Source organism: Phasianus colchicus, chromosome 1, assembly GCF_987193195.1.
Source record: "Phasianus colchicus chromosome 1, bPhaCol1.hap1.1, whole genome shotgun sequence".
Taxonomy (NCBI): domain Eukaryota; kingdom Metazoa; phylum Chordata; class Aves; order Galliformes; family Phasianidae; genus Phasianus; species Phasianus colchicus.
The window spans coordinates 173,843,107-173,864,680 of record NC_143436.1 but is presented as its reverse complement, the minus strand read 5'-3'; the positions used below and the strand labels follow the sequence as shown (position 1 = coordinate 173,864,680).

Genomic DNA, 21,574 nt, shown 5'->3' with positions numbered 1-21,574 from the left:
TTTGGCTGCTTGCATTAGCAGAAAAGCAGTGCAAGGTCTTCCTAAGGAACACAGTCCCGTGTCAGTCCGTGTGCAATGGCTTTGTACCACAGCAGAGGAGTACTTGGGGAAAACTCTACTCCATTTCCATACATTTTACTGCTTTTCCTATTCCTCAGCTTGATCAATTTTTTCAAGTCAAATTAATTTATAAAGATTTTGAAAATAGATTTGAAAACTTCAAATCCTTTATTCCTCATGCTCCATAACACAGAGACGAATTCGAATTGATCAGTCAGAGATCTTTCCCTGTGATAATTCTTTTCTACAAGTCTTACATGCTGGAAGTTACTCAAGGTGCATTGCCTCTTTCCCTGCCACGGTCAAGTTTCAAACCAACACTGGTGGTTACAAGGCAGTGGATAGTAATGGTTTTGCTCACAGGGATATAATTCTTCCTAACTCTTTGCTGGAATTATGCAAATGTCTTGAAAGAAGACAGGCCTTGCTTTCTGTCCTTCCAGAAGTAGGGAGAGAAAGAATGTGTAATCATTAGAGTTATGCCAAGTTTGTTTGCATCCAGATAAATGTCAGCCTTTTAAAATCCAGCACAAAGACCTACATGAACAATCTTTGTCAAAGGCAGACTCTCAGGTGAGCAGCGGGCTGTGGGAAAGCAGATATTGACATAGAACCATAGAACTGTTTGAATTGGAAGGGACATTTAAAGGCCATCTGGTCCAACTCCTGCAACAAACAAGGACACCTACAGCTCCATCAGGTGTTCAGAGTCCCATCCAGCCTGACTTTGGGTGTCTGCAGGGATGGGGCATCTACCACCTCTCTGGGCAACCCTTGCCAGTGCCTCACCACCCTTATTGAGAAAAACTTCTTCTTTATAACCAATCTAATCTCCTCTTTTAGTTTGAATCCATTTCCCCTCATCCTGTCTCAACAGACCCTGCTAAAGATTCTGTCCCCTTCTTTCTTGCAGCTCCTTCTTTCTGTCTCCTTCTTTCTTACAGTTGTTAAGCAGTACGTTACAGACACGCTCATGTGGACAGCAGGAAGTTTGAAAACATCCTTCTGTGTTAACCACAAATAGATTTCAAGAGAAGTTTAATCTCCCATTTGTACTTTTGGTCTATTTTTGTTCTGGAATGAGGGGAAAGCTGGTTTCACCTTTCAGTTCTTATGTAACAGAGCAAATTTAGAAAAATGTTTACATTTCTTCCGAAAGGCTTTGCTCTACTGTGGATATTATGAAAGCACTGTATCAACAAGAGCTCAGAAGAAAATGTTTCATTTCTCTGATGTGCAAATGACAGCACTGTGTGCATACTAATACTCTACCAGCACAACTCAGTGAGTTATAAGCTAAATAACAGCCCCTTACAACTCACTGGGCTCTCCTTGTTTAATAACTGTGTTGTTCTAAAACTACAAGCTTACATCAGATGAAAAAAAAAAAATTTCAAAGAACCAAAGAGAAGAAAAGAGATGGAGGAAGCTTTGTACCATAGGTAAGGTAAGTTCCCATACCTTTAAAGAAGGATGCAGAAGGCAGCAATAGCACAGCTGTGCCATAGAACTCTTTCTTGTTACATTTGCTTTGCTGTGGCTATTTGACTTCTAACAGACAGGAGCTTTAGCCATATTTCAGCAGGTGACTTGTGTGTATAAGTCACTTTTAGAGCTTTATTTCATAGTACGTGTCAAGTGAAACTTTCCTTACTGAGTTTCAAAACTGAGAAGAAAAACAGCAAGCTTCGTTCTCCTAAACTCTTTCTGAGGCACTTCTGCACATTGTTTTTGCTTTGCTCATGCTCCGTCAATGCATGTTGGTGCTACTTTTGACCTTTAAACGTCAAAATCCATTTGACTGGCATTAACTGTGAACTCTGCCACCTTACACCTCATGTGAATGGCTGATCTATGTTAGAATCAAGAGATGCATTTCATTGTGCACAACTCGGTTTATGAATTCGTTTTATTATTCCTATCACCTCCCCACTCCCATGGAAATAAATTTTCAACTAGCTATTGCTATATAAAGAAGAGAGAAGTGGAAAAATACACAGGCAAGCTGACTGACAGAAGTCAGCTAACTCTTCCAGAGAAAGGTCTGAGCCTGCAAGCTGTTTCTCGTGGGTGGACCTCTTGCTTAGACTGAAAAGCCTGCGGGATTTAAACTGAAATAAGCTATAGCTCAGCTATAAGGTATAAACTCTTATTTTAAAGGTTCAAATGGAGAGCCACTTAAAAAGCGAAGTCACTTTACAAGTTATTATTATCACTTTCCATTTGCTGCCATCACTTTTAATGTAGAAATATTCTTTCTTTTAATGTTTTATGTTTGCCTCACATTGGGCAACAAGAACAGGCTTCTGTCACTGCATCTGTCTGGGTGAAATCTGAAGTCTGTACAGAACATCTCTTCTTTTTCCTTCCAAAGAGGTGAGCCGGTCAATAAGAGGAACTGAAAATAATCCCAGTGCAGCCAACAGTTTCATTCAGGCTCATCTCTCTAACCCAAAACTGTTTTGGCAGCGATTCAGTCTTATTAGATGTTCCATACCCATTTCAGCTAAGACAGAACAGCATATTTTGTTCAGTTCTGATGTCAGTAAAAAAGGAAGATAAAAGGTCCCTTTCCTCTGACAGTTGGATATCTGAACGCAACAGATTCCAACGCCATTTATTCAAAATCATGCCCATAGCATGCTGAAGAAGATTGCAAGTATTTCCACACGTCACTGTCCTTCTCTCTGACTGCAAAGGTGGACTGGCCTGTTCTACTCATTTCTGCCTACACAAAAGAGATCTAATCTTCAGGAAGGGAGAATGAAGAATACTGATCAACTTACCACTGTTTCTCTCACTCTGTGAAACCCATTTGGCCTATACTGATAGAAATTCCTTTGACAATGAAATCAGGGCTCTGCCGTGCTGCAGAAACAGCCCATAGCCTAATAGCCCACAGGAATTCATTGTAAAAACTTGGGGTTTGCATCCTGCTGGGTGACCAGACAATAAAGTCCCATAGCCTCACTTTTTTGGTGTACAAAATCTGTAGGCACACACAATTTCCACCGCTTATTCAATTTTCTTGTTTCATCTGCCTGAGTTGGAAGGCACTGACTCATTTGCAGGCGTTCACCAGTGATGGCTGTCACTTTGAGATGGAGACACCTCTAAGACACGACAGAGCTACAGTTCCTGCAACACCCACAGGAAACAGTTGTTATCCCACAGACAAGCGAGAAATTGAGTCACCACACCATCGTTATCTCCCACAGTCTAGTGTCCTAATTATAATAGCATTCCCAATTCAGAATCGTCGAAGTAAAATGAAGCCTTCAAGGTTAAGAGCCTCAGTGGAGCTGCCAAGCCTTGCTGCCATAACTGGCTGTTTCACATATGACTTACGTGCATCTAGGCCAAAACCTACGGGATGACTTCAGAGGATAAGGCAATGGATGCTCAATGTCCACCCAGTGCCTTATCCTAAGGAAACCAGGCTTGGTCTCTACCTAATTTTCTGCCCAACTCCCTCCTGCTCGCTCATCAGCACACCTTGCTGCGTAGGTTTATGAGCCTTCTTCCCAATCAAAGGAGCTAATTTGATTACTTAATGGCATTTAAAAGGCAAATTTAAAAGTAATCATCTATTTTTAGCTGAGCCGTTTCTCCTTTCAAAAATGCTTTCCCCAAAGCACAGGCCAGATGAATGGGATGTTGCTCGGTGCTGTGCAGCTTTTCTGCAGCTTCCACTGACCACTCATCATTGTAATATGAGAAAATCCTCATATTATTAACCCAAGAATCCTCTATTGGTTAGATAGCAGCCACAAAAGAATGACATTACATGTACTGCAGATCTTTGTGGTTTTGTCATATATTAGCCTCAAGTTTTCTCATGCTGTGCAGACTCCTCCATGTGGGTCAGCATCCTGAATGCACACTCCCACTGGGAATGTTGTTACCTCTGGTGGTAATAGCTGTAGGAAACAAAACCTGTATTCCTAGTACTGAAAACATTGCTTTCAGCACCTGAAATGGTGCCCTTCCCTCTGAAAATTCAGACAAAACCAAGACTCATAAGTAGAATACGAATCATAAAAAGCCATTAGTAATCTTTAGCATGAAGTATTTTTCATAGATTTTTTTTTTCATATATTTTTTAAAAAAGCAAAATACATAATTTACAACAATGAATACCAACATTTGGTACTGTGCTTCCTTTGGTTTCCAATAGCTAATATTCTCCTTACTTTAGGAAAGTTGCAGTGACATGATGCATGCTTTTCAGGCTTTGATTTCCAATCTTTTCTAAGAGAAAAAATCAAGTTGCTTTTCTCAACATTTTGTAGGTTTGTGAATAACCTGTGAAGAGACAGTTGCATGAAAGTAACTTCAGCATTCAACTTTAATACCGGCACCTTTAATGTCATCACAGTCTTAGTTTAAAAATCACAGAATCATAGGATCATAGAATGGCTTAGATTGGAAGGGACATTAAAGACCACTGAGTTCCAACTGCCTTCTGTGAGCAGAGCTGCCAGTCATCAGCTCAGGCTGCCCAGGGTCCCATCCAAAAACCTCCATGGGGCACCCACAGCTTCTCTGGGCAGGCTGTGCCAGCGTCTCACTGTCCTCTGAGTAAAGAAGTTATTCCTAACATCTAACCTAAATCTCCCTTCCTTATTTTGAAGTAATTTCCTGTTGTCTTATCACTATTAGACCAGGTAAAAAGTCACTCCCACCCGCTTATTAGCCCCCTTCAAGTACTGGAAAGCAGCACTGAGGTCTCTCTGGAGCCTTCTCTTCTCCAAGTTAAACAAGCCCAACTCTCTCAGCCCTTCTTCATAGGAGAGGTGCTCCAGCCCTCTGATCATCTTTGTGGCCCTCCTTTGAACACACTCCAACAGCTCCTCCTGTACTGGGGTCCCCAGGCCTGGATGCAGTACTCCAGACGGATGCAGTACTCCAGATGGAGCCTCACAAAGGCAGAACAGAGTCACACCTGATAGTTCACAGACAGAATAATTTGCTATCACTTAATAAAATCATCAAAACTGCAACTTCAGATTCTTTAAGTTGTGTTTAAGGTTGGTGAAAAAGCAGAATAGGGAGACCGACCTGTTCCATTTAAACAAATGCTGCGTGCATTGCAACAAAGAGACAGAGTGAACGCAGAGCATCGCTCCCAGGGCATACATGTTAGAAACACTGATTGGCCACAGAGAGGGTGAAAAGGTTACAACAAATCCTATGTGACATTCCTTATTAAGGAGACCTTTTCATTCCACTGGACTATGATTACTCTCATATTTTTTCTGTACAGATATATCTCATAACATAAGGTTGCATTCAACCTCCCCTCCTATTCTATTGAAACATTCTAGCAGTGCATTCTGTGTTTGTGAAACCCCACGGAATTCTAGATAGCTGCAGAAAGCATGTACGTGGCAATGGTACAGGTGATGACATCAGCATGGATTTATTTCTGTATTGCAGATAACTCCGTTAACAAGAAATCAGCCAAATACTGAAATGTTAGTAGGTTTTTGTGGGATTGGAAATGGAGTACAGCGAAGAATTGCTGGTTAAGCTGCACCTCATAACAAAGTGGTCAATAACTGAAAGCGGAGCTCTCCCCACAAATAACTTGCCTGCTTGATTTGGAAGATTAAGCAGATTTGAAGGGAGTTCTCCACCATTCCTGGACACAATCCCCATAACTGGACTACTGCCTGGCTGCTTTCAGCTTTTCCCCAGTCAGCATCAGAGTGCTGCAAATCTCATCCTCTCATTTCTGGCTTTTCCGAATCACTAAACAGAGGATATGAGAAGCAGATTCAGCACCACAAATTCCCATTCTGGTATTTAACTTTCAATCCCCGTATGATTTAGGTCCTCTTTGAGTCTAATCTGTGAAGTCCTTTGAAAATCAGGCTCACTGCAAAACTTAACAGCATACTGTGTACTATTGCCTCTGCATACCTCTCTGGGAACCCACTGGAAGCTGTTGGACATTTCTTGCACAGATACATTGGGCAAGCATCTCAGCCGTGCTTACACTGCCTCTCAAAAGGAACACCAAAATCTTACAGATTTATGGAGGACACTGGCACTCTCTACCTTCTTTAAGTAAAAATTCAACCAGTCCATTAAGCTTGCTGGCTTCGTCTTTAGGAGAAAATACACAATGCCCTCAGAGAGCCTCTTTTCTTCCATAGCAGAAGGATCTTCCTTGCCTCTGAGCACACTTCTAGGTTTAAAATAGTTCCTCAAAGGTATTTCTTAAGTAAACCTTTCAAAGGGTTTTATAGGGTAAGTTTCCCCCCTCTCCCCCTGCTGTGTCACTGGTGCTTGTTTAAGTTGAAGGTTATACTGAGTTTAATACTACAATGTTTTTATAAAAATGCCCCATTTTCCCTTAAAATAACTCAATCTGAAGCTTTTATGGATCTGTTTCTTCTTCCATGGCATAAATCTATTGTTTAGATAGCTTTTCACAACATTGATACAGGGTGCAGTTATACAAACCAGCCCAGAAGATGTGAAAGGCAGTTTTTCAATTGCAGTCACTTTTAACTTTTATTTACATTGCTTCTCTCCTCTACTTCTGCTGTTGGGTTTTTTCCTTCCTTTTTTTCCCCCTTTTTTTTCCTAATGTTATTTTGCACATCATCAGAGCTTTGGCTGGGAAGAAAGCAGGATGCTGTCTGTCCTCTGGAGCATCTGTGTGTTCTTTTTCCAATGTTCTGGTTTTCAGGCACAAACGTCTCATTTCATCCTCGGTAAATGCCGTGGGCACTTTCTGCTGTTCCTTGATGTTCATTCCTTGACCAGACAAGTATTCCACCCAGCTGTATTAAACAGTACAATTCAAGGCATTTCTGTTAATGCTTGGCTGGTTAGACCAGGGGAGAAGCAGCAGTTCCAAGAGGGCACAGCAGTGACCAGTGTCGGCATCAGGCAACAGATGGTGCCAGGAAGCCACCAGGCCAGCACAGAACAGCTGAGCTCTCCTGTGACTCAGGCTTGCAGGCGACCACTTTAATGTGACAGGATGAAGGAATCAGTTTGCGGCACTATGAAATGTCATGGTGAGAAATCACATGCTGTAGATAGCACAGAACACAAGGGCAAGCATCCATTAGAAGGGAACTAATAGGAATGTGCTGTGTGCTGAAATCATCGGCGTTGGGCAGCCAGTAACAATCTGGGGCATGGTAATCCCTTAATGAGTAACAGCAGGTGCTAAAGTGCTTAAAGTAAATCACTCCTGCATTTTAGGGATCTGTTATTTGTGTCATTGTTATCAACAAGAGCAAATCTGACAGGACAGGCAGCAGCTGGAGTCCTCCACTACTGAGGAGTGCTGGTCGCTGGATCCCCAGTGCTTTGGGGCTTTCTCCAGGGCCAGGACCAGAAACCATGGGCACGAAGTGGAGCACAGGAGGTTCTCTCTGAACACCGGGAACACTTCTGCACTGTATGGAAGATGGAGCACTGGCACAGGCTGCCCAGAGGCTGTGGGGGCTCCTCCTTGGGGATCTCCCAGAGCTGCCTGGACATGGCCCTGGGTACCCTGCTGTGGTGTCCCTGCTGGGGCAGGGTTGGGCCAGGAGGCCTGCAGAATCCTTGCCAACTTCAACCATTCTGTGATTTTGTATCTGACAGCACAGGAGTAGCATTTGTCCCTTCTGCTCGTGTGCCAATGAGAGACGAAAGGCTTGGCCTAAGGAAGAGACAAATGACTTCTGATGGCAGATGATTTCATCCAAACACTTTAAGTGTATTTGGACAAATTTTCCTTGGCTTAGAAATACATTATACTAATGAAGTTGTGCTGCCAGCCACTGCAGGCCTGGCAGGACTTGCAAACTATTTTAATCCTTCAAGTACAACTTTGCCCAGCCAATAATCTCACTCGTCATTAGTAAATTCCTAGCTCAGCTTTTTAAGAGACGGGAACACACAAAAAATATCGATCTCTACATTATTGATCCTACCAAATGATTGCATGACATTTCTTCTGAGGTCTGTAGCTCATTGATCTATGGGCTGTACTTCCCTATACCTGTGTCCTGGGGGTCCATACATTTTAGAGGGGCTTTTTAGAATAATGCACGTTTGTTTTCACTTCCAAAGAACACGAAGCTTGCCAAATCTCTTCAAAAGAAAGAAAAAATGAGGCGATTTGTCCTTGTAAGTGCCAATGTAAGTTGAGAATAGATCACCTCACACTACAAATACAGGGTTTGAAGAACAGGACCTGTTGTAAGCTGAGAAGATCAACCCAAAGGAGAGTCACATTGCAGCTCGGTATTTCTTCTTAGCTCAAAAACTCTCCTGATGTTGGGTGTCACTATCCCCAGCCAGACCAAGAAAAATAACAATGTTTTCAACAGGATTCAACCTACATATCTATATCATGCAGCTTATTGTGAATTTGCTATTGTAGATTTTCTTCCTGGTCTATGCAGAGAAATTCGTGGGCCTTCTGATCCATTTTAATCTTCACTGTTAGAACGTGAGAAACTTCTCTCTCAAGATTTCTATTTCTTTCCATTGTCTACACATGGAGCAGACAGGGATTAGCTCAGACGCAGATGTCTAACTTCTAAGCACTGGGCTGGGTCACAAAATTCCCAAGTTTGTATTTCCTTCTTCTCTTTCTTTCAGGACATATCAGTATTCTATTCCTAACCAGCATGCAATGTGTCAAGGGGCAAACCATTGTTGCTTCATCCATCTCCCCAAAATAACTCTTCAGCTGTGCATGACTTTTCTGCTCCCCATCCCACAGCACTCAGTCAAACCACCTCATTCCTGAACAGATTCTCCAGGAGATACGTGTCTGTGGTCAGAGGGCTCGGATCGCTGCAGGAGGCAGCTGGTGCTGTGGTGCAGGGCAGTGGGAAACAAAGAGTGTGCCCAGCCACACCTCACAGGAGAGTCCTCCTCTTTCCATCGTTGAGTTTTTCCCTCAAAAACTGGAGTGGCACTGCTGGGTGCTCACTGGAGAATAACATAACATGGATATTCACCAGTAATTATTTTCAATCAGATGTGGCAGCTACAGCTGTTAAGAGTCTGCACCAACATGGCTGAAATGTCATCCTTCTTTGTAAGATAGCATTGTAAGATAAAAGGAAACACTCATTTGAGTTAGGTTAGGCTTGTCCAGGCTCACTGCATTTTTGCCAGTGAGCTTGCTTTCACCACTGGTGTATTTATCTTCACGTTTCTTTTCAGCACCAGAAACATACTGTCCTGCTTACTGTAGAGCTGGGTGCTGAAGCAAGGTTGTCTTGAACCAGACAAAAATAAAAGGGGTGAAAAAGTTACATGGGACCCAGTAACTCTACCAGCCTGGAAATTAAGTTCATCTTTGTCTGCAAGATAAAGACTGCACCAAGGAACCCACTGATATTAAAGCACAAAAACACAGAAATGCTTGGGTTGGAACCTTAAAGCCCATCCAATTCCAACTCCCTACTGTGGGCTGGTTGCCAACCACCAAATCATACTGCCCTGGGACCCATCCACTGCCTCCAGGGATAGGGCTTCCACAGCTTCTCTGGACAGCTGTGCCTCATCACCCTTTGAATAAAGAATTTCCTCCTAATAGCCAGTCTGAATCTCCCATTTTAGTTTAAAGCCATTCACCCTTGTCCTATCACTACTAGACCATATAAAAAGTCAATCCATTACTACATTAGTCATCCCATCATCTATGTCCTTGATAAAGATGTTGAGGAGCACCAGCCACAAGACAGACCCTCAGGGACATCCCTTATCACTGGCCTCCACCTAGACAGAGTCATTGACCACAAGCCTCTGGCTGTGACCATTCACCCAATTCCTTATCCACTTAACAGTTCACCCTTGAAATCGGTATCTTTCCAATTCAGAGAAAAGAATGCGATGTGGGACCACGTCAAAGGCCTCAGACAAGTCCAGGTAAATGACATCAGTTGCCCTTCCTTTGTCTACTGATGCCATCACTCCACTGTGGAAGGCTACCACATTAGTCAGGCACAGCATAGCGAAGCTGTGCTGCCTGTCACTGATCACCTCATCTTGCATAGTTCTCAAGAGTATCTGCTCTATGATCTTCTCAGGTACAGATGTGACCCTCATTGGTCTGTAGCTTCCCAGAATTTTCTTTCTCCTTTTCTTAAACAGAAGCATGTTTCCCTTTCTCCAGTCACCAAGGACTTCACCTGACAGCTCTGACTTTTTTAATATGATGAAGGGTGGTTTGACTACTATATCAGCCAGCAGCTTTAGAACACTGGGATGCATGCTGTCCAGCTCCATTGTCTTGTACACATTCGGTCTCACCAGGTGGATTTGAACTTGCTCTTTGCTTACAGTGAGAGGGGTTACGCTTCCCCAAATCCTGATGGCATAGTGGAGATTCTCAAATGCAGACCAGGCCATGGCACCAGAGCAATTGTGGATACAAAAGGAGAAGAAACCACACCTACAGCTGGGAGCCCAGCTCTATCTCTACTACAAACCACCCAGATACCCTAAAAGCACAAGTAGCTGATTAGCATTCCCTAGCTAGGTGCATAGAGTGTCTGCATCAAGTCAGTACTGCATTCTCAGTCCTGAAAGGACAGAGTGGCCTGAATGAGCCTCTTCTGTGGAGTGACGCATCAGTGTGCACAAAGAAGCATGTACAAAGCCTGTTTCCATCTGCAAGCTGCTCCTGCAGAGAGGAGATACTCATTTAAGTTCTGTTTGGTTCTTAGCTGTTTACAGGAACAGACAAATGTAGTCCAGGAGAACTGGGTTCCAGGCTACAGCCTGTAAGGAACCACATAAAATGTTTGTATCCTTGGATGAAAGGATTAAACTATAACATATTGCCATCTTTGAAAAGCCTCATTATCTAATCTAGAGATGCCTGCCATTCACGTGACACTTGCTTGTGAAGAGATAAAACTGTTGCAATTAGATGTGATTTTCATCCATGTGATTTACTTTGCTTCCAACCAATTATTTCAAGTCACTGTTTACGTTTGACACCGGACTGGCGGTAAGAGCAGAAGCTTAATAGCATAGGGGTTCATTTCATTATTTATTTATTGGTCAGTTGTTGTGTCCATATCACATTTCTAATAATGCCTGTGCAGCATCTTCCACTACTGGAAATGTGTTAAGAAGTAACACATCTCATCTGTACCAGAAGAAATTACCAGTAGATATTACCAGTGGAAATGAAGTATCATAGGAATCAGGGAAGCTGTGAACTGCTCCATCTACTCAGTTATCTGTATGAGGAACTCATTAAACAAAGTATTTAAGCAATAAAACATTCTTTTACTGTTAATGATATCCTGAGTATGAGGAAACTCATCACCCGATTTCTCTGGAGTCTGTGGTTATGCTGCCTAATTACTTAATACTCAGCCACACATTCAGTGTCTATCCAGTAAACATTTTCATTTCATTTTGCCATAGAGGGAGACCATGCTGCTGTACTGATTTACTGCAAACAAAAGTCATGGTGTAATACCACGTACATCATGAGAATTAAAAAAAAATTGAATGGTTGTTTGGGAAATAATGTTTGCTTACCAGCATTTGAGTTTTTAATTCATACTTTCCAGCAACAGTAGGCTTCAACACTTCAAATGCCACAGTTACTTCAAAGTCACGGCTTGCTGAAATCAGTGCAGTTACACATAAGGAGCAACTATGTAAAGGAAGTGTGCTCTCAAGTCCCTAAAGTTAAGAGATCAAATTTCTTGGTCCATCAATTATAGACACACTACAACCAGTACGTCCAAATTCCAATTACATTCTGTACTGCAGAAGTTTGGCCAGATTAAAACCTTCACCTCTAATCCTATCTTCCTCTGATATTTAGCTCCATTCACTCACTGACCACAACTATCAGCAATTCATTTTTCCATTTTTGTATTCAGATTCATTCATTGTTAGGACACATTGCACAGAGATAAAACTAACCTTACAGTGGCTTAGCAAAACTAACAAAGGTGACCCTGTCAGGAAAACAGGGAAAAAAAAAAATAGATTTCTCTAGACTCCTGTTTACTTTAGATTCAGTCTTCTAGGCCTAAAATGAGAATAATGCTACATACTGTGCATTGAAGGATTAATGACTCCAAAACGTGCTGAAATCTTTCACGTAGAAGGTACTGTGTAAAGATACAGAACTGTTCATTGTTACAAGTGCAAACATGAACTATTTCATAGTACAGCATAGTAATGAGAAAAGTCCATGAAGGATAAATCCAGGTATTTCAAAACAACCGTCCACCTCCAAAACCCAACACAACTACCTAAAATCTCCTACGTGGTTTCCGAAAGCTCTTAGAAAACAAACAAACAAAAAATAAACAGTGTAAACGTTTTATTCATGTCCAAAGATACAACAAAACACTTTTTGCTGTTGCAAAGAAACTTTACTCATCAAAGTCATCAGCCTGCCCTTATTTTCAGAAAGACAGGAGGGAAATGAAGTGCCAAGTAATTTCTACAGTAAAGAGAACTATAACCACTTTGCAAAGCAAATGCTACAGCTGGACACATAATTAGAACGGTGAAACACATGTTTCAGGGCTTAATTACCATACTGCTGAGTTTCAAATCCTGATCTTGCTCCTGGTGTGCTGAAATAGGGACTAAGAGGACACAGTCTGCTCCTCTCCTCAGGTCATTATTGCATCAACAATATCAACAAATGCCTCTTTTTAAGCTTCAGAATTGTTACCTCAGCAAGAAGTACCCATGAGGTAAGTAATTAACTCTCCAGCTGTGAACAATTGCTGTTGTGTCATCCTGGTGCAAAGTTTCCAATTCCTGTGAAGTGTTACAAGGACTACAGTCAACTGCATTGACTAACATTTGATTTAGAGACAGCAGTAATGTCTGCTGCATGAATCCAAGAACTGGATATTCTTTGCTACTGCAGATGTCCTTGTCTTTTATGCCAACAGAACCATTATGGTGATTTTTTCTCTCTCTCCCCAATGACAAATAAAATCTGGAAACTTTCCATGTAAAAACAGGAAGAGGAACCCTCATGTGCTATGCAGACCAGCCTGCGTAGGACAGAATTATACCAGGTGCATCAGAGTAACATTAGAAATATCTGTAATAAATCTCATACTATGTAAGAGAAAAACGACTTCTGCATACAGAATATGCTGTACAATACTGTAGGTCTTCTTTCCCTGGATCTTATAATGGCATCATTGATCTTTTTGTAAGAGTTTAATTACAGCCTCGCTTTAATGCTGCCAGTAATAAGGAACTATTTGTACTGCTCTTAAAGAGGCAAAAAGCTTTACCAGATACTGCAAAGAGCTAAGGATGCTCTTAAAAATAATAAAGGGCAGTCAATCAACCATATTTGCTTAGCCAAGAGCTTTTATGATGTAACCCAGAAGCTTGAAGCTTCATTACCAAAACATTTTTTCTGTTGCTACTAAAAAGTATTCTGTCAAAGTTTAATGACTAAAATGCTGTAGGTAATGAAACTACAATTGCATTCTTAAGAATGAAAAGACAAAGTAGTCCTACTGTTCACTGAAGAGATTATTTTAAAGACTGGCACTATTTTGGGCCGTAAATATATATGGATCAGCACCACTGAACAGTACATAAAGATTTTTATGGAACCCAGACTGTGGATAAAAACATCCACAGGAGAATTCAAACTGCAAATAACAACATGCCAATATCAGGAAACATAATGTGTATGTAATGTTTAAAAGAAACAACCCCCCCTCACAAGACATGTTCTGAAGTATCCTTGATTAAAAACACTGACTTTTTCTTTCATTTCTTTCTGTAACTGGTGCCTGTAATGGCTAGACATGACAGTGTGCTTCTAAAACATGCAAACAAAAGGTTTTACGACAAGCCAACTTTTTAAAAAGTTGGAGGTGTTTCGTCCCTCTGCTGGAGTAATGGAAAAAAAATAACTTTATGTTGGAAAGGAACTCTATTGTAAGGTACTGGCTATGTGCTGGTCTTCTTAAGAGTAAAATGAAAGGCACATTCAGCTGTAACAACATCAGACTACTTGGATATTTTCTTAGCTGCTATACCATATGCTCTTGGATGGAATTACTGCAGAGATTTACTTTTTGGGTAGAGAGATTACATTTCAGGTTATATTACTCTGCATTCGCTTTCCCTTGATTGAGATGTCAAAAATCATACAGACTCAACAGTACTACCTACCAGTTCCACCAGATTGACTAAATGTTCTCCAAAGATCCCAGCTCCCAGATACCCAGAATAACTGATGAGAACCAGAATGAAAAGAGTCAGAGATCACCAGAACAAAAAAGTCAACTACAAGAACAATTCTAACAAGCAAAGAGGAACTTACACTACAGCTGCCAAGAAGATGTGCTGGTCTGGGTTTGGTGTAATAAAGCATAAACACATTCATTTTCAAATCAGAAATTTTCAGATTAAAAAAAAAAAAGTATATTAAATCAGGGTTTTAGTTTTGGAAGCTGCATCACACCTGCAGTCTTTTTAATTGGTCCTTTTTGGGGATTAACCATCTTCAGACGTTGCGGAACGCTGCATCTCCCTCTGAAATAAAATGGATGAAGTTAGTCATCAAATGTCACATTTCCTGTAAGCTAAAAATTTGCATGCTTTTTATATTAACATAACTGATTATTATGGTGAATTAATAACCCTGAGAGGAAAAAGAAGTATATTTCTAGGTTGGAGGGCTAGCAGAGCATTTAATTATTCTGCATTCTAAAACAATCCTCATCTCATGATTCCTGACTACTTCCTGTTATCTAATTGATGGTATTCAAAGAACATGAACAGAATACTAAACATTTGCACAAAGAGAAAGCTAATGAGACATCATCATCAGTTACATAATCCCGGACGAGAAATAGAAAACCACTCCATGGAGGCACAGTTTCAGTTCTCTGCAGGTGTGTCAGTCTATTGATCATTCTCTGGAGATCTTACATATGAAATGCTGTTAGCAGACTTCTGAAGTGGTACTCATCACGGATGCACACATCACCTACATGAAGCCTACTGGAGCTGTTCTCATCTGATCTAAGAGAAGTCAGTGAAAATGTAAACAAATCTCCAAGGGGGAAACAGTGATTCCTCAAACTGGAAGGCTCATTCTTACCATCAAGCAGCATCTCTACACTTACACAAAGTACCTTTGTTTCTCTCCCTGTTCATCACTGCACCGGGCAGACAGCACCGTATATTGCCCTAATTGCCTGAAGGGTTTCAGCGTCTCTCTCAAATCATAAGCATTCTGAAGGAAAATATGTCACAAAGTCATATCTTTACATTCATGACAGCCAGAGAAATGTTCTGTTATGTGGTAGGAGTTGTGATGACATGATCTGCACAAGCTTCACATCTCTGGGCAAACAGCCAGCAAAGCTCTCCCTAAGACTCCTTAGTCTTCTTGAGATTGACACATCCACATAAAGGGAGAGCTGGTCCCACAGGAATACGGAGCTGCAGTCATCCAGAACTTGGATGATCAGAACCATAGGCCTCTGTTTGTGAAGTCACCAACTGGTCATTCAAACTCAGATTACTTACAATCAAAGAACACTGCAGAACTGGACCAAGCAGACAGCATATGTCTGTGTGGAATTTCTGCACACAGCTGGACCTACGCCAGATGCAAACTAATAACTAGGTAGTTGCAGCCAGTGCAGTGCTGAAACTGCTAATAAGCCCTGCTATATGCCTCAGTAGAGCAGTGACGGCTCAGAATGACATTAAATTGGCTCCTCAGACTACATCAGAGACACGAGTCATCAAGACATCCATGGTTTTTTTTCCCAGCTGTCAGCTAGCCTATTTTTTTGGTGCGCCGTGAAATAACACAGAAAAGGATCTCTACTGAACTTGTCCTCTGTGTTTAGATAACCAGGAATGGGAATGCAATAAAAGTTAGTGTTCATAATTATGACACAAAAATGTTACAGTGTTTTTTTAATAAATGGGTTGGGCTTCCTGTATCTGTACCTAAGGTTAAAACAAACATTAAGCACTGTTTTATAGTATGGTTTCAAATCCAGTTACTGCAGGTGGTTTTTGAAAGGCTAACAGAACAATTGTGGACAGAAGAAAATCAAATTATTCTCAAGAACAATTGATTTTCAATCACACAGGTCTTCTCTTAACTTGAGTGAAATTGTTTCTCATTAATGTCAGCTTGAATGAAGAACCTTCAGGGAGTAAATCAAAACATAAATAAAAGGAATAAAACAGTGGCTGTTTTATAAGTTTGTCATGATCGAGGGACATTTGCCTGTATCTAGAACTTAAAATACAAACAATACTGAAGTCTGATTCTTATCTCTATGTTGTCTACCAAGACCAAATTTGAGGTGAAAATTGTAAGATTCTGGTTGTAAAAGCCAATGCTTTGAGAATCAGGTCCTTTGCTGCTAAGGACAACTAAAAGAAAAATTCCTTTGAGGTGAAGTTGTTAGAAAGGGGTATTTTGTTACAATACTTATTTTGTGAGACAAGTGGTTTAACACTGACCTGCAGCTACACACCACCACACTACTCTCTCACACCCTCTCCACAATGGAACATGGGGAGAAAATATGATGGATTTTTCTGTATTGGGAAACTTCAGTTAGAGACATTAATTCATATTCTATTAAAATCCTCCTCTGGAGCGTTCCAGTTTTTGAAATCCTGTTATTTGATGCTTACACAGAGTGAAAGGGAAAATGCAGGTAAGCAAATATGTGTACACATTTCCTATTTATAAATTACTCATTACGTTTGTAGATGTTCCTAGTACATATTATGGATGCTAGTATTAATCATATAATTAAGTGGATTCATGGAAGAGTATTTATTGTGAGATACTGAACATACAGAAACAGTTTTAACTTAGGAAGTCTCCAAATACTTGGGAGAGTTCCAAAAGCAAACATTTTATCTGCCTGCCCTTTTGTAGGCATCTACTTATCGCAACTGGAGGCAGGATACTGGGTTCAACCCAAATTTTGTGTGACTCCCTATATTCTTTGTACATTATATTACTAACGTTTTGGTTCAGTTAAAAAATACATCTCCAATTTCAAAGCAATCTCACAAGCACTACAATCAGAAATTAATTTTATTTCTCTGTAGTTCAGAACAGGTGGGCTCTTCTCATATTTAAATTTCTAACCCATGTAATTAAACAGAAATACGAAGACTTTCTGTGTTGCCAGCTAGGAGTTGAATTCAATGGGTTCCTTCCAACTTGGGATATTCAATGATTCTATGATCTAAAATCACTTAACATTATCATTCTAAAAATCCTTACAATATCTACTCACTGAAAAGTATCAAACTAAGCAATTATTTAAATGAATTACTCTTAATGGACCAAAGGGGCCCCAACTCCACAGTAAAACAGAAGAAAAGAAGATCCCTTTTTAACAACACAGGTTGAGATGGGAGAACAGAGAGATGGTAGATTTCAAAAAGGCTGCTTAAAGCATGTGTATTTCCAATCATGCCACATGCTTAGCATTAAGCAAAACTGATTGAAAAGCAGTATCAAAAACAATGTTAAGATTGGTGTGTTATCATAGGATTGTGGTTAGCTATATTTAAATGAACAGAGAGTTGCACTATGCAAAAAATATATTTAGTTAAAAAGTAAACCAGAAAAAGAAAGAATATAAACAAAAGCATACCTCAGTGTCTGCTTTTCTCCGTTGCTTGTCAGAGCATCTGTTTTTTGCCTTTCAACAGTTTTAAGCATAGCTGAGGTCTGCAACAGCAGAGATTTTACCAAAATAAATAAATAAAATAAAATAAAATAAAATAAAATAAAATAAAATAAAATAAAATAAAATCCTAATCACGATCATAGTTAATGAAGTAAGCTTTCTCCAAACTGATTTTGACAAATTATGGTTTTACTGCCTCAGAGAACTTAAAGCACCTATTATGCCAGTGTCTAATTGATTTTGGGAACTCAGCACGTGCCAACATTCCTTGACATACACAAGTATCACTACTTATTATGTTGGATAATCAGAGACTGTATAACTTAAAATTAGCAAGTTTTTGGTCACGCTCTGTGTTCCCAATGAAGAACCACTATGTTTGAAACATGCTTCTCTGAATGAGATACAAAACCAAAATGATAGTAACTTAGCTGTACTTTTGAATGATTAAAGCATTAATTAAGAACAAGAAGTACTTTAAAAAGTTTCACAGCATGGAAATCTCTGCATGCTCTGGAGATCATGACTACAATTCTGGACATACTGATAAAAAATAGTTGTTACCCTTGGAATTACATTTAGCAGAATTTGGGCAGGATCAAACCAGTTGCTTCTGCTGTTCTTTAGTTTGCAGAGCTCCCTCCTCACCCAGCACTTGCTTGCTTATCCAGTTACCTTTACTAGCACTACATTTCAGAGGGTCAGCTATGCCATGGAGAGAAAAACAGAAAATGCAGCAAGTGTAGGGCTTGTCTGGCTGATGTGTCACGCTTGGGTGTCTAATGTAAGAAAATGGACTTTTCTCAACCTCTTTAAAGAGATCCATCAGAAACATGCAATAAATACATGATGATCATGACATGCAATACAGCACATTCACCAGGACAGCAAAGACCTTTTGAAAGCCTAGTACTAGGTTTTGGAGTAACCTACACAAAGTCTGGCTAAATTAAACTTTACATTTCACAAAACACTTGAAAACATCCTGCCCTTGTGAGGAAAAGAAGATCCAGCTCTGAAAAGAAATGTCTTGCTTATAAGACAATGGTTTCTACAGTGCTTCTAGCTGTACAGTGTATTAGCCAAGTATTCCTTACTCAGTCATAGCAAACCCAGCTATAACTGAAGTCATTTTTCTGGAGTGCTTTGCATAAATAAGAATGGGATCTGCACAGGTTTAATTTCTTGAAGGGAAGATATTATTTTCACTCAAGGAACTCCACTGAAGATAGTGGCTATTATCATTTATCACCTTTCTGAGCAGTGTTCCTGTGACAAGATCACAGAATCATAGAATCACAGAATCACAGAATGGCCTGGGTTGAAAAGGACACAATGATCATCGAGTTCCAACCCCCCTGCTATGTGCAGGGTCGCCAAGCACCAGGCCAGGCTGCCCAGAGCCACATCCAGCCTGGCCTTGAATGCCTCCAGGGATGGGGCATCCACAACCTCCTTGGGCAACCTGTTCCAGAGATAACAACCAAGTGTTGACTGCCTTCAGAGTTGCTTTTTATTTATATGAATATAGACTGTCAGTATATAAGATTACTGTCCATAGCATTGTTTTTGCTGGCACAGTTTACTCCAGGCTCACCCCAACTAAACTGAGCCCAAGCTGCACAAGCAACTTTTCAGCTGGTCCTATCTATTATAGTGATCTTTTTCCACAAAGAAATCCCAGCCACAAATCAGCCTCTTCTATGTTACTAAAAGTTTGTGGTAAAAATCTGGCCTGAGAGAATGGTTTTTGTGAAGATGTGCAATTGTTCATCCTTGCCCACTTCTCTAACAAATTTCTGAATACTACCAGTAGGTGCTTTGGTATTTGTGGAATCCAAATTACAAACCAGTGTTTTTTCAGACTGGAATAAAACATAAAAAAAGCAAACCAGAACACACCACAGAACAGCACTGCCTCTAGCTTGAACTCTACAATTTGTGAAGTATTCAACTTTTTTAAAAAATAGAACTTTAAATCGACTATATGCTTATGGATTCAGCCAACTCAAACAAGAAAAGCACTCAGATAACACAAGTACTTAAAAAAACCCCAAAAAACAGTAGAAAAGCCAATGGTAATAAAAAGATAAATAAAAGCAACTGCTGCTCAGAAGCACTTCTCTCTTTTGTTTCTGCTGAAGGCTGCAGGAGGGATCAAAAACACAGCAGAAAGGAAACAAAAGCTTTCAGCAGCTGCAAATTTTTAGCACCTATCAGTAAAACTTCCATTGTATTTGTGGTTTTTGTTTATTTTTGCTGTGAGCTAAAGAAAAGCATTAAAATAATGAGGAAAGAAGGCCTAATGAGACATTATATCCATTCCCTGTAATCAAGTGTGTGTTACTGGAATATACTGCAGTCACAAGATAACGTCTTGTGGTATACTGTTATCCTTCTAACTGTACTGCTGCCAGCATTACAGCGCAGACTCAAACAGTGAGATTTTCACACAGCTGAAGAAGTCTAGGCTGAGTGCAAATTTGCTTTTGTCTCTGATGACAAAATGAATTGTTAACAAGGAGCACAAGCTATGTTGATTTGAAAATAATGTAAGAGCAACAACGAAATTAAGGTCATAGCAGTGAGGGGTCAGAAAGAACCAGATGAGTCAATAATTATTTTGCATCCATGATGAGAATGATTACCCTGTTCAGATTACCACTGTAAAAGACAGACATCCAATCTAAACTGCTCACTAGGCTCTCCCTACAGCACAGGTATATAGACAGGAAAGTGCCTAGGAAATCCACTTCATCTAAAACAAGTGTGATGGTCTGCACCTTAAACATCCTTCTACCTCCATAGATTACAGAGGATCCGTCTTCAATTACTTCAGACAATGTTTGGCAGTCAGAAAATTGGAGATTGGCAGATTAATCAAAAAATGATTATTTTGCCCCCAAATTGTTCTGAAATAATGCAACCGATTACTGAAAACATAATATACACTAGTTCCCAGTGTCCTGCTTAGGCAATGTGCCAGTGCATACACCTCACTTCAAACAATGTTTTATGCAGGTTTAAGTGCTTTTCTAGGCAACCAAACATAGGTATTCCTCCTGCTACCATGTATAGTAATGAAATCATCTTTTTATGTCCTATCTTCTTCCTCCAACAGTTCCCAGCTTCAGTGTTTAATATAAAGATACTAACAGTTATTATTCACATTTTCTGAGTTATTTATGGCTTTAATGCTGGGAAGCTAGCTTGAGAAATTCCTTCAGATTTCCCAAAGCAGAAATGATCCACATCACTTGCCCACTGAGCAAACACATGGAAACACTGCTAATTACAGCCTTTCACTCCACTTACAGATGACATCGAGTACGTGACAATCATTCTTGAGTATCACACTAAGCTATTACTTTTACATTATTGAGGAATCAAGAGTTCTTTCACAACAGGAAGTACTAGAAATCTTTACAGGTTCCCTGCAGTTTATACTATCAACTTTTATGTGTTACATAATTTGCAGCAATAAAATTTAACCTCTGAGTTCATAAAAACAAAGTACCTTATCCCTTATCTTGTAAATTTAATTGTATTGTCAATCTGAGCTGACTGGTTACCTTGGCTTTAAAAGATAAAAAGGGGGAAACATGAAAAAGAGAAGTTTTCTTAACGTGTCAATGCCACTAATAATTTGGTTCTGCTCTTTTCATCTGAAAGATTGAACTGCAGCACAATAGTCTTGTCACTACTGGATGGGCAAGCAAGTGTCAGAAAACTGCTTCAGCTTTCTCAGTTTAGGGTACTGACTGGGTATCTTTGTGAGCAATGAAATTCCAATTGACAAAACCAGCCTGTTCCAGTTCTCTGTCACTATCAAAGTA

General features: G+C 40.1%; 1 protein-coding gene across 3 annotated transcripts in view; it reads right to left on the bottom strand.

Annotated features, from left to right (window-relative positions):
- Positions 1–12,381: 12,381 nt before the first annotated feature.
- Positions 12,382–21,574, bottom strand: part of CCDC169 (coiled-coil domain containing 169) — a 29,237-nt gene continuing 20,044 nt past the window's right edge. For 2 of the 3 annotated variants that reach the window (XM_090133067.1, XM_031615632.2), the window contains exons 7-8: positions 17,703–17,779; positions 12,382–14,586 (exon numbers count right to left, since the gene is read on the bottom strand). In XM_090133067.1, the coding sequence (XP_089989193.1) occupies positions 14,484–14,586; positions 17,703–17,779 (180 nt within the window). In that variant the 3' untranslated portion in view covers positions 12,382–14,483. The remainder of the gene's footprint in view (positions 14,587–17,702; positions 17,780–21,574) is intronic. The other variant, XR_016462721.1, reaches the window with a different exon arrangement.